Genomic DNA, 13842 nt, shown 5'->3' with positions numbered 1-13842 from the left:
CCCCTCCGGCCCGCACTCTAGCGTCTCGAGCGCCCCGGCCCCTCCGGAACACGCAAGCAGCAGAAGGCAGGCATTCACTTGGACCCCTCCCCTTCCCCAAACTTCTTCCCTCCGCGAGGCCGTTCCTCCAACCCGACCCCTTTGCGCCATCCGGCTCCTCCCTCTCCGCTCCCCTCCCCTTTTCTGGTCCCCACTTAGGAATCCGCCCCCCCACCCCTGCCGCAGGCCGGGCCCGGGGATCCTCCCCCGACTCCCCCCGCTTGCCGCCGCTGCCGCCGCCGCCCGGGTTCCTCTCCCCCCTTCTCGGGCGCTCCCTGCCAAGCCCATGATGTAATGGTGTATGTTAATCAGTAGCATGTGGGGAGCTCCGGCTCGGGCGGCTCAGTCCTCCGCGAGCCGACACTGGAGGCGGCAGGAGCGGCGGCGGCGGCGGCCCGGATCCGCAGCGCCGCACTCTCTCAGCGCCGCCCGCCCCGACGGCATGGCCTGCAGCCCGCGCTCCGGGCGCCCCCAACCTCGCTGAGAGCCGCTGCGGTCCCGGACCCGCGCTTGGGGCCGCGAGCAGCCAGGATGAGCCGCTCCCAGGTGAGCGCCCTGTCTCTCTTTTGCCCCAGTGGGTCACTGGGTCCCCTTCCCGGAGGGGAGAAGTTCTGGGAGCCGCGAAGTTCTGGGAGCCGGGAAACGGGGTGCTGGGAGCGAGCCGCCCCTCGAGGGCTGGCTGAGTCGCTGGGCTCTCTTCGCCGTCCGCTGGCTGCCACCCGAACAGGGTTAGGACTGGGGGAGCCCCCGAAACCGAACTTTTCTTCTTTGCGGTGCTTCGGGGGCGTGTGCGGGCGACGCGGAGCCGCAGTTCCCGCGGAGCCGCCCTGCCCGCCGGGGGAGGCAGTGCTGTAGGCTCGACTGTCTCCGCGCTCGGCGTTCGCCCATAGCCGTGCTGCCTTCGGCCTGGGACGCGCGGGCGAGGCGGTGGGCCGGACAGACCCGCCCGTAGGCGGCGGCAGCGGGGGCAGGATGCCTACAGCACACACACGCGTACACACTCGCATACACACAGACGCATACGCACGCACACATCTGATCGCTCAGGGCGAAACAGGCCCTCGGAGACCTCCCGGGTGGGCTGGAGCGGCGCGGCGCTGGGTAGCCGGGGCTCCGGCTGCGCCTCCGCCCGCTGGACGCTGAGCTTTGGGTGGGGAGAGTTTATTTTTGTCTCGAGCTGTTGCCGCGGCTGCTCAGGGCCTAAATCCAGAGGGGCGCCTGGCGGTGGAGATGCTGGCTGTTGCTGTAGATGGAGCTGCAGCCGTTCGGCTGCTTCTCCGGGAGGAGGAGGTGGCGGAGGAGGAGGCGGGAGAGGAGGAGGAGGAGGAGGAGGAAGGAACTCGGGCTGCTGCTGCCTCCGCCTCTGCTTTGCATTAGCCCCCACCCCCACCCCCGCGCCCCTCCGCAGCCGCATTGCAAGTTTTCTGCGCGAGAAAGATCTGTTGCTGGTGCGGGCGTTTGCAGGCACAGTCCCCGAGGCCACCCCGGGTGGGGTGTGTGGGGAGCACTAGCCGTTCGCAGCGGCAGCAACAGGAAGCCGGGCGGTCTCCTCACGCACCTGGGAAGGAAGCTTCTTGCCTTTCCCAGAACGGGAATAGCTCCTCTCCAGCATCCGGGTGCGGAGGGGGCGGCCGGAATTTGGGGGACCAAACCCCCCGCGGGGCGCCCCCCTCCACCCCCTCTAATGCACTCGTTTCCCGCGCGCGCTCCCTCGCCGGCCGAGGTCTCACTGCAGCCTTTTCTCTCCTTCCAGTGGTGATCGCCACTCGGGAATGCGGGTGTGAAGGGTCCGAGCTGCCGCCCAGCGGGGGAGAGACCCCGGGACGCCGGAAATCACCATCCCGAAGCTGCGAGAAGAAGGCGGGGGAGGGGGGGAAGAGAGCATTCTTCAGTTTGTGTGCCTTGTGGGGAAAAATTTTTTTTAAATCGTTATTTAAAAACAACAACAACAAACATTTCCGTGCTACTGTCTGTCATCATCTCTGGGGAAATCAGCCAGAACCACCAGAACGTAACTGAAACCAGACGAGAGAGGCAGGAGCCGAGGCAGTACCTGCAGCGTCCGGGCACCAGAGCCACCTTGGAACGGGAACGCGTCTCCGGCGGCCGCTGGGCTGCGGCTCCGCCAAACTTTGGGGCGGGCGGGGCGGGCTGGGGCTCGGAGGGGGCTTTGTAGACCGAGGGCCGCCCCCTAACCATGATGTTTCGCGACCAGGTCGGGGTGCTGGCGGGCTGGTTTAAGGGCTGGAACGAGTGCGAGCAGACTGTTGCACTGCTGTCGCTGCTCAAGCGCGTGAGCCAGACCCAGGCCCGCTTCCTCCAGCTCTGCCTGGAGCACTCGCTGGCCGACTGCACCGAGCTGCACGTCCTAGAAGGCGAGGCCAACAGTCCCGGTAAGTGCGCGGCAGCCGCCGTCCCGCTGTCCTGTCCACGCCCTCCCCCCCTTCCCAGCCTCGGGCCTGGCCCCGCCCCCCGACCGCTGGTCCGCGGCGACAGAACCTCGAGGCCCCTGGGTCCTTGGCGTCTCCCGCCACCGGCCCCCGCCCCAGGCCCTGCCACCCACTAACCTCCGCTGGCCGCTTCGTTTTTTTTGCCCACTGTCAACTCCCTCAGTCCATTCCATGTGGTAGCTACGGTAGCATGAATGATTGATTTTTCTCTCATGCAGTTTCCTGGGAAATAAGTAAGTCAGGTCACGTAGAGTCTGGATTTTCTGGGCTCTTCCCCCCCCCCCTTTCTTCTTTTGGGCAACGTGGCTCTTCGGATTTCAGCAACACATGAAGAAGCCTGGGACTGCCCTTCAGAAGACAAGCTTTGATGAGGCTGTATGAGGAATACATGAAAATCCAATTTTGTGTTCATTTTTCCCCACGGATATTCCAATTTTAGAGCTCTGTCTTCAGAATAATTTGTAGGTGATGCTATAGACTATTAACATATTTGCAGTTAGTATACTACGTGGTTATACTTAACTATCACGACATTATTTATATTGATATACATCTTGTAGAAAGGGTCTCATAGGGAGCAGGCATGAATCAGGGTCATTAATGCTTTTGTCAGGAAACTTTATTGAGCATAACAGAATTGTTTCCTATTACCCTGCTAGTGTATTTACAGACACCTCGACTCGCATAGAAAGTGAATGTACTGAAAGGTTCAGCAGTTTGCTGTTTGCTAGCATGGGTGGTGACAGACTGAAATTATATCCGGGCCTGGGGGTGGGAGGTGAGGATGGGGGATGGGGAAAGGTCTGTTGGTTGTAATGTTGCATGGGGAAAATTCTTTAGTTCATGCTGCAGCAGGAGGGTGAACAGAGCCCCCAGTGTTTACACAGAGAAAAGAATGCAGGGTCCTCTTCCAGCTGTTCCATGTTAGAGCCGCCAGCCTGCAAGACTCAGCAGAGGGCTGGGCTGCCATTTGATGACAGGGTCCAGTCCAGGGCAGCAGGGCCTGGGAGTCACGAAAGTGAGTGTGCCGGCAGCACAGCAAGAGGAGGGCTGGCCTGCTCCTCCCTCCTCCTCCCTGGTGTGGTGCCCCTGGTGCTGGAAACACTAGGATGGGATGTTTCCATATATAGAATCATAGGCTGGCAGTGACTGCTGGAAATCCTCACAGCCCTTTTCCTGACCAGACAGGACTGCACCCAGAGGATCCGGTGCTGCCTAGTGTGGTGGGCCATCCTGAGGGAGATCCCACGGGTCCCACTGGGATTCAGCCTGAGCCGAACAACCCACCCTGTTGGTTACTCACAAGGGTGGCAGTGGCAGGGCCCCCTTCCCTTTCAGTTCTGTGTTTATAAATAGCTGAAAGGCCAGTCTCCTTCATAAGGGTGTGGAAACATAACTAGGGTAACTGATGACCTGCTCTCTTTACTTCCATTATTATTATTATTATTTTTAATATTTATTTATTTGGCTGCGCCGGTCTTAGTTGCCTCACGGGGGATCTTTGTTGCCGTGTGCCGGATCTTATTTAGTTGTGGCATGCGGGATCTAGTTCCCTGACCAGGGATCGAACCCCGGCGCCCTGCACTGGGAGCTTGGAGTCTTAACCCCTGGACCATCAGGAAGTCCCTCTTTACTTCCATTCTTTTTTTTTTTTTTTTTTTTGCGGTACGTGGGCTTCTGACCATTGTGGCCTCTCGCGTTGCTGAGCACAGGCTCCAGACGCGCAGGCTCAGCAGCCACCACTCACGGGCCCAGCCGCTCCGCGACATGTGGGATCTTCCTGGACCAGGGCACGAACCCGTGTCCCCTGCATCGGCAGGTGGACTCTCAACCACTGTGCCACCAGGGAAGCCCTACTTCCGTACTTCCATTCTTAATGTGACAGGGTAGCCTGGATCACCTGCTTGATTTTGCTTTTTCAGGTTTGACAAGCAAGGTTATATAAACTTTTGCGTTTTATAGAATGCACAGAATTTAAGTACAGTGATTTATGTGGATTCTTGACCTCATTGCTTGTAGGGGCTGTTTAAAACAATGATAATTAATCCTTAGGTTACTCAAATGTTAGAGGAACATTTTTTCCCTTTGAGTAAAGGAGAAGACTTTTCCCAGCATAGCAGCCATCCGTTTAGTAAATGAAGCCATTAGATGTATGGAATTAAAAAGAAGTTGCTTAGCTTAAAAATCTTTTACTTTGATAAACCAATAAAAAAATTGAACTTCTATGAGTTTAACAACATAATTTGGTTATTTTTCCCCTCAAAAAATCTTTTTTAACCGTACTTATTTGTGTAAGCTGCCTACCTATTCATGATGCTAAATGCTGTAGATATGTGAAACCATAACCATTATGTAAGATAGGGACCATTTTCCAGTTTCTGGATTAATCTTTCAACCTGGATATTTTGCTTCCTTGGAAACTTTGCACTTATGTGGCCAGGACAGAAGTTTATTAGTGAGGTCATGTGATGGTTTGGTTTACTTCTGCATTAAGGGATCACAAGGAACGTCAAGATTTGTCGTAGAATGCCTGTCTGGAGCACAGCTCTCTTACGTATCTGGAACCTAGCCAAGAACCAGGCACGGGGCAAAAATGCCTACTCAGTATTGGAATAGATGGCATAAAGTCTGGGAGAATGCTTCAGATGCTCTTTCAGAACTTACTCTTATTTTAGATAACAATCCTAACTTTATTTTATTTGAAAAATGATCCATAGAATATATGGGGTAGCACATTTAGAATGGGGTGAGGAGTTGCTGTAACCAATGGTGAAAAGTGACCCCTGACAGCTTGACAACTAGGAAAGAAACAGAAAAATTATAACTTTAGATACGAGAGTTGGGAACAGAAGCCCTGAAGGTTTGGGAATATTAAGGTAGGAACCCTCAATCGGACTTGCAGACATTACTTTGTAATAACATAAATCCATAATTGCTATTTACCATTAATGAGAGTGAACTACCAAAAAAGATAAATTTTTAAATACACTCTTTGAGAAGAGAGGGAAATATGCCATAAAACGTTGGAAATATTAACACTCAAGGTAATTAACCTCCAGAGCTCTTTTGGCATGTGAAGCTATTACCCATTCAGAAAACTAGGCTGTTTAGAATGACTCATTTATTGGCTGGCTGAGGTTTCCTATACCAAAATCATCATGTGTGACTTACTTTATTTTGTAATCATCAACTAAACAAACATGTATTTCTTCTGGTGTTCAGAGATTTTAAAACTTGGTGCATGAGAACGAAATTCATATCTGGGGCTTGACCTCAGTATAACAACCAAAAAATTACTAATAGTGCAAACTTGGCTCTGTTTTCTACAGGACTAACTTTAAATAGATAATCCTTCACATTAAACATGGTTTATTTGAGATCCATGGGATGTATTTTGATACTAACTTTTTGTTCTCTTAAATTTAGCATTTACTGAGATTCTAGTGGTTCACTGGTTCATCCTTTGCCTCAGGTTCATGGTCATCTGAGATCCAAAGAACATGGTTGAGTTAGTCCTTGTGGATTTGTTTGTGTGTTGTGTGTGTGTTTCATTCCGGATTTGGTCGGTGGGTACTGGTCATGCTCAGCTCTGTAAAGTAGAGGCTTGTTTCCAGAACGCTCATAACCTTAGATACGTGCCCTTCAGCCACCAGCCCAGGTTAACATTGAGATTTCTGGCCAGTCTCAGTTTGTAGCTGTCTGTTTTTGGTGCTAAAATGTCATTTGATACCTAAAGATGGAACCCGCTGAGTTTACTTGGAAATCTTCAAAGAAGATTGTGTGGCACTAGTTTAGGACTTTTGTCATTTGAACTTGAAATATTTTTTCCAGTGGAGATAGTATAATAAATGGAGATTCACAAGTGAATCCACAAGTTTATTAATTCACAAAACAGTGCATATTTTGTGGGGAAACTGCGTATGTTTGTAGTAAATAAATGGCAAAGAGATTGTTACCCTACTTATAATTAAATACAAGAGAAAGGATTATCTGAAATGGTAGTGTTAAAGACAGAATTAGTTGTGGAGATTGAAAAGGGCTTGTGGGTGTATTTACTCTCATTAGAGGGCAAAGATGTGGGTCCTATGTTTTTATGGTTTTTGGTTTCCATGGTATAGGTATGCCATACCTTAGTTGATTTTTTAGATCATAAATTGAGTAAAAGGAAAGCAGAAGAGTATAGGCTTTCCTGATGATATTTCCTGGATAAGATCTTGTTTGTAGTTCTTTCTTTCGCTTTTTCTTTTTTCTTTTTTTTTTTTTTAACATCTTTATTGTAGTATAATTGCTTTACAATGGTGTGGTAGTTTCTGCTTTATAACAAAGTGAATCAGCTATACATATACATATATCCCCGTATCTCCTCCCTCTTGCGTCTCCCTCCTACCCTCACTATCCCACCCCTCTAGGTGGTCACAAAGCACCGAGCTGATCTCCCTATGCTATGTGGCTGCTTCCCACGAGCTATCTACTTTACATTTGGTAGTATATATGTCCATGCCACTCTCTCACTTTGTCCCACATTACCCTTCCCCCTCCCCGTGTCCTCAAGTCCATTCTCTATGTCTGCGTCTTTATTCCTCTCCTGCCCCTAGGTTCTACAGAAGTATTTTTTCCCCCTAGATTCCATATGTATGTGTTAGCATACTGTATTTGTTTTTCTTTCTGACATACTTCACTCTGTATGACAGACTCCAGGTCCATCCACCTCACTACAAATAACTCAATTTTGTTTCTTTTTATGGCTGAGTAATATTCCATTGTATATATGTGCCACATCTTCTTTATCCATTCATCTGTCAGTGGAACTTAGGTTGCTTCCATGTCCTGGCTGTTGTAAACAGAGCTGCAGTGAACATTGTGGTACATGACTCTTTTTGAATTATGGTTTTCTTACGGTATATGCCCAGTACTGGGATTGCTGGTCGTATGGTAGTTCTATTTTTAGTTTCTTAAGGAACCTCCATACTGTTCTCCATAGTGGCTGTATCAATTTACATTCTCACCAACAGTGCAAGAAAGTTCCCTTTTCTCCACACCCTCTCCAGCATTTACTGTTTCTAGATTTTTTGATGATGGCCATTCTGACTGGTGTGAGGTGATACCTCATTGTAGTTTTGATTTGCATTTCTGTAATGATTAGTGATGTTGAACATCCTTTCATGTGTTTGTTGGCAATCTGTATATCTTCTTTGGAGAAATGTCTATTTAGGTCTTCTGCCCATTTTTGGATTGGGTTGTTTGTTTTTTTCATATTGAACTGCATGAGCTGTTTGTAAATTTTGGAGATTAATCCTTTGTCAGTGCTTCATTTGCAAATATTTTCTCCCATTCTGAGGGCTGTCTTTTCATCTTGTTTATGTTTTCCTTTGCTGTGCAAAAGCTTTTAAGTTTCATGAGGCCCCATTTGTTTTTTTTTTGTTTTTGAATTTAATTTTATTTATTTCTTTATACAGCAGGTTCTTATCCTGTCATCCATTTTATACACATCAGTGTATACATGTCAATCCCAATCTCCCAATTCATCACACACACCCCCACCCCCCGCTGCTTTCCCCATTTAGTGTCCATACATTTGTTCTCTACATTTCTGTCTCAAGTTCTGTCCTGCATACTGGTTCATCTGTACCTTTTATCTAGGTTCCACATATACGCATTAATATCTGATATTTGTTTTTCTCTTTCTGACTTACTTCACTCCATACGACAGTCTCTAGATCCATCCACGTCTCTACAAATGACCCAATTTCGTTCCTTTTTATGGCTGAGTAATACTCCATTGTATATATGTATCACATCTTCTTTATCCATTCGTCTGCCGATGTAGGCCCCATTTGTTTATTTTTGTTTTTATTTCCATTTCTCTAGGAGGTGGGTCAAAAAGGATCTTGCTGTGATTTATGTCATAGAGTGTTCTGCCTATGTTTTCCTCTAAGAGTTTTATAGTGTCTGGCCTTACAGTTAGGTCTTTAATCCATTTTGGGTTTATTTTTGTGTATGGTGTTAGGGAGTGTTCTAATTTCTTTCTTTTACATGTAGCTGTCCAGTTTTTCCAGCACCACTTATTGAAGAGGCTGTCTTTTCTCCATTGTATATTCTTGCCTCCTTTATCAAAGATAAGGTGACCATATGTGCGTGGGTTTATCTCTGGGCTTTCTATCCTGTTCCATTAATCTATATTTCTGTTTTTGGGCTAGTATCATACTGTCTTGATTACTGTAGCTTTGTATTATAGTCTGAAGTCAGGGAGCCTGATTCCTCCAGCTCCGTTTTTCTTTCTCAGGATTGCTTTGGCTATTCAGTGTCTTTTGTGTTTCCTTACAAATTGTGCAATTTTTTGTTCTAGTTTTGTGAAAAATGCCATTGGTAGTTTGATAGGGATGGCTCTGTATCTGTAGATTGCTTTGGGTAATATAGTCAATTTCACAATGTTGATTCTTCCAATCTAACAACATGGTATATCTCTCCATCTCTTTGTATTATCTTTAATTTCTTTCATCAGTGTCTTATAGTTTTCTGCATACAGGTCTTTTGTCTCCTTAGGTAGGTTCATCTCTAGGTATTTTATTCTTTTTGTTGCAATGGTAAATGGGAGTGTTTCATTAATTTCTCTTTCACATTTTTCATCGTTAGTGTATAGGAATGCAAGAGATTTCTGTGCATTAATTTTGTATCCTGCAACTTTACCAAATTCATTGATTAGCTCTAGTAGTTTTCTGGTAGCATCTTTAGGATTCTCTATGTATAGTATCATGTCATCTGCAAACAGTGACAGCTTTACTTCTTCTTTTCCAATTAGGATTCCTTTTATTTCTTTTTCTTCTCTGATTGCTGTGGCTAAAACTTCCAAAACTATTTTGAATAATAGTGGTGAGAGTGGACAACCTTGTCTTGTTCTTGATCTTAGAGGAAATGGTTTCAATTTTTCATCATTGAGAATGATGTTGGCCGTGGGTTTGTCATATATGGCCTTTATTATGTTGAGGTAAGTTCCATCTATGCCTACTTTCTGGAGGGTTTTTATCATAAATGGGTGTTGAATTTTGTCAGAAGCGTTTTCTGCATCTGTTGAGATAATCATATGGTTTTTCTCCTTCAATTTGTTAATATGGTTTATCACATTGATTGATTTGCATATATTGAAGAATCCTTTCATTCCTGGGATAAACTCCACTTGATCATGATGTATGATCCTTTTACTGTGCTGTTGGATTGTGTTGCTAGTATTTTGTTGAGGATATTTGCATCTATGTTCATCAGTGATATTAGCATTTAGTTATCTTTGTGACCTCTTTGTCTGGTTTTGGTATCAGGATGATGGTGGCCTGATAGAATGAGTTTGGGAGTGTTCCTCCCTCTGCTATATTTTGGAAGAGTTTGAGAAGGATAGGTGTTAGCTCTTCTCTAAATGTTTGATAGAATTCGCCTGTGAAGTCGTCTGGTCCTGGGCTTTTGTTTGTTGGAAGATTTTTAATCACAGTCCCAATTTCAGTGCTTGTGATTGGTCTGTTTATATTTTCTGTTTCTTCCTGGTTCAGTCTCAGAAGGTTGTGCTTTTCTAAGAATTTTTCCATTTCTTCTTGGTTGTCCATTTTATTGGCATATAGTTGCTTGTAGTAATCTCTCATGATCTTTGGTATTTCTACAGTGTCAGTTGTTACTTCTCCTTTTTCATTTCTAATTCTATTGATTTGAGTCTTCTCCTTTGTTTTCCTGATGAGCCTGGTTAATGGTTTATCAATTTTGTTTATCTGATCAAAGAACAAGCTTTCAGTTTTATTGACCTTTGCTATTGTTTCCTTCATTTCTTTTTCACTTATTTCTGGTCTGATCTTTATGGTTTCTTTCATTCAGCTAACTTTGGGGGTTTTTGTTCTTCTTTCTCTAGTTGCTTTAGGTGTAAGATTAGGTTGTTTATTTCAGATGTTTCTTGTTTCGTGAGGTAGGATTGTATTACTATAAACTTCCCTCTTAGAACTGCTTTTGCTGCATCCGGTGGGCTTTAGTTCCTCGTGTTTTCATTTGTCGTTTGTTTCTAGGTGTTTTTTGATTTCCTCTTTGATTTCCTTAGTGATCTCTTGGTTATTTAGTTGTATATTGTTTAGCCTCCATGTGTTTGTATTTTTTACAGATTTTTTTCCTGTAATTGATATCTAGTCTCATAGCGTTGTGGCCGGAAAAGATACTTGATACGATTTCAGTTTTCTTAAATTTACCAAGGCTTGATTTGTGACCCAATATATGATCTATCCTGGAGCACTTGAGAAGAAAGTGTATTCTGTTGTTTTTGGATGGAATGTCCTATAAATATCAATGAAATCCATCTAGTTTAATTTATCATTTAAAGTTTGTGTTTCCTTATTTATATTCATTTTTCATGATCTGTCCATTGGTGAAAGTGGGGGGGGGGTTAAAGTCCCCTACTATGCTTGTGTTACTGTCCATTTCCCCTTTTATGGCTGTTAGTATTTGCCTTATGTATTGAGGTGCTCCTATGTTGGGTGCATAAGTATTTACTTTTGCTATATCTTCTTGGATTGACCCCTTGATCATTATGTAGTGTTCTTCTTTGTCTCTTGTAATAGTCTGTATTTTAAAGTCTATTTTTTCTGATGTGAGAATTGCTACTCCAGCTTTCTTTTGATTTCCATTTGCATGGAATATCTTTTTCCATCCCCTCACTTTCAGTCTGTATGTGTCCCTAGGTCTGAAGTGGGTGCCTTGTAGACAGCATATATACAGATCTTGCTTTTGTGTCCATTCAGACTGTCTATGTTTTTTGGTTGGACCATTTAATCCATTTACATTTAAGGTAATTATCGATATGTATGTTCCTATTCCCATTTTCTTAATTGTTTTGGGTTTGTTATTGTAGGTCTTTTCCTTCTCTTGTGTTTACAGCCTAGAGAAGCTCCTTTAGCCTTTGTCGTAAAGCTGGTTTGGTGGTGCTGAATTCTGTTAGCTTTTGCTTGTCTGTAAAGGTTTTAATTCCTCCATCGAATCTGAATGAGATCCTTGCTGGGTAGAGTAATCTTGGCTGTAGGTTTTTCCCTTTCATCACTTTAAATATGTCCTGCCAGTCCCTTCTGGCTTGCAGAGTTTCTCTGAAAGATCAGCTGTTAACCTTATGGGGATTCCCTGGTATGTTATTTATTGTTTTTCCATTGCTGCTTTTAATATTTTTTCTTTTTATTTAATTTTTGATAGTTTGATATGTGTCTTGGTGTGTTTCTTCTTGGATTTATCCTGTATGGGACTCTCTGTGCTTCCTGGACTAGATTGACTATTTCCTTTCCTATATTAGGGAAGTTTTCAACTATAATCTCTTCAGATATTTTCTCAGTCCATTTCTTTTTCTCTTCTTCTTCTGAGACCCCTGTAAGTTGAATGTTGGTGCATTTAATGTTGTCCCAGAGGTCTCTGAGAGTGTCCTCAATTCTTTTCATTCTTTTTTCTTTATTCTGCTCTGCAGTAGTTATTTCCACTATTTTATCCTCCAGGTCACTTATCCATTCTTCTGCGTCAGTTATTCTGTTATTGATTCCTTCTAGAGAATTTTTAATTTCATATATTGTGTTGTTCATCATTGTTTGTGTGCTCTTTAGTTCTTCTAGGTCCTTGTTAAACGTTTCTTGTATTTTCTCCATTGTGTTTCCAAGATTTTGGATCCTCTTTACTATCATTACTCAGAATTCCTTTTCAGGTAGACTGTCTATTTCCTCTTCATTTTTTTGGTCTGGTGGGTTTTTACATTGCTCTTTCATCTGCTGTGTGTTTCTCTGTCTTCTCATTTTGCTTCACTTACTGTGTTTGGGGTCTCCTTTTCACAGGCTGCAGGTTCATAGTTCCCATTGTTTTTGGTGTCTGCCCCCAGTGGCTAAGGTTGGTTCAGTGAGTTGTGTAGCCTTCCTGGTGGAGGGGACTAGTGTCTGTGTTCTGGTGGATGAGGCTGGATCTTGACTTTCTGGTGGGCAGGACCGCGTCCAGTGGTGTGTTTGGGTGTGTCTGTGACCTTATTATGATTTTAGGCAGCCTTTCTGCTAGTGGGTGCGGTTGTGTTCCTGTCTTGCTAGTTGTTTGGCATAGGGTGCTCAGCACTGTAGCTTGCTGGTTATTGAGTGGAGCTGGGTCTTTGTGTTGAGATGGAGATCTCTGGGAGAGCTTTCGCCGTTTGGTATTACGTGGAGCTGGGAGGTCTCTGTGAGACCAGTGTCCTGAACTCGGCTCTCCCACCTGAGAGGCTCAGGCCTGACACCCAGCCGGAGCAGCAAGACCCTGTCAGCCACACGGCCTTTGCTTTCTTCTGCCAGTTTTCCCCAGGATTCTGCAGGCCTTGGAGTGAGTGGGATGTCCCAGGTGGTCTTATCCTGGCCACCAGAAGGTCATGAAGAGGCAGAAAAGTAGTTTTCCGTCTTCTATTTTTAGTGAGTGCTTGGCCAAGAACCATTTTTCTCTAGGGCACCTCATAAGTTGAAAAGCTTATCCAGGTTAAAAGTTCTTGCAGTGGCCACTGTAATTCACGATTATCTTGGGTAAGGTTAACCTGCTTGTTTGGCCTTAAAACGAAATTTGTTCACCTGATGCCTCACGCTGGGCCCAGTCTAGCTTCAGTCCGGCCCAGTCTCCTTTCACTTTTTCATTCAACAAACATTTACTGACTGCCTACTACTTTCCTGGCCCTGTGTTACGCAGTGGGAATACAAAGGTAATTTACTGTATTCCAATGCCTGGTGCATAGATACCGAGTGTTGAGTAAATGACTAATACCATATCACAGGTACAGAAGCATAGATATAGGAATAAAAAGGGTAGGGGAGAGGTTCTGGGAGCATTGTGAATGTACAGCTAATTGCCTGGAGGAGTCAGGGAAGCCTCCACTGCAGAGGAGATATGTTTGAGTTTTGAAGGGTGAATAGGAGTTGGTTCAGTATGTAGAAAGGATTGTAGAGAGCGGGCTTGAAGGTGTTTTCCAAGCAGAAGAGAGAGCATTTATAAAAACATTGTCTTATGAAAGGGCCTTGTTGTGTGCAAGAAATAATGAGTTCAGAGTGGCTCAAAAGATGTAGAATGCTGGGATCTAAGAAAGAGAAGTTAAAACAGAAGTCATGTGTGTGCAGGACTTTGCCAGCTAAGGAATTTGACTTAATCCTGCAGAGATGATAGAGAACCCAAGAAGACTTTTAGGCAGGGGTGTGCTGAGAATGAGGAGGGAAGAAGAAGAAAGTTAAAAGATGAAAAGGGTGTGTGTGTGTGTGTGTGTGTGTCTGTGTACACTTTTGGGAAAGCTTTGTAATATATGCATGATTCTCTGAGAGGCAAAAATGGGAGAAGTGAGGCAAAGTTTGGTTCAGAC

The 13842-nt window shown here is 45.2% G+C and overlaps 1 protein-coding gene across 1 annotated transcript in view; it reads left to right on the top strand.

Moving 5' to 3' along the window:
- The first annotated feature begins 386 nt into the window (after positions 1–386).
- Positions 387–13842, top strand: part of SAMD4A (sterile alpha motif domain containing 4A) — a 230477-nt gene continuing 217021 nt past the window's right edge. Inside the window, exons 1-2 of the mRNA XM_082848456.1 lie at positions 387–585; positions 1793–2432. Coding sequence (XP_082704582.1) covers positions 2237–2432 — 196 coding nt within the window. The 5' untranslated portion in view covers positions 387–585; positions 1793–2236. The remainder of the gene's footprint in view (positions 586–1792; positions 2433–13842) is intronic.

This window comes from Leucopleurus acutus (genome assembly GCF_964270905.1).
Source record: "Leucopleurus acutus genome assembly, chromosome: 1".
NCBI classification, from domain to species: domain Eukaryota; kingdom Metazoa; phylum Chordata; class Mammalia; order Artiodactyla; family Delphinidae; genus Leucopleurus; species Leucopleurus acutus.
The sequence above is the reverse complement of the archived record's forward strand: the minus strand, read 5'-3'. Positions and strand labels throughout refer to the sequence as shown.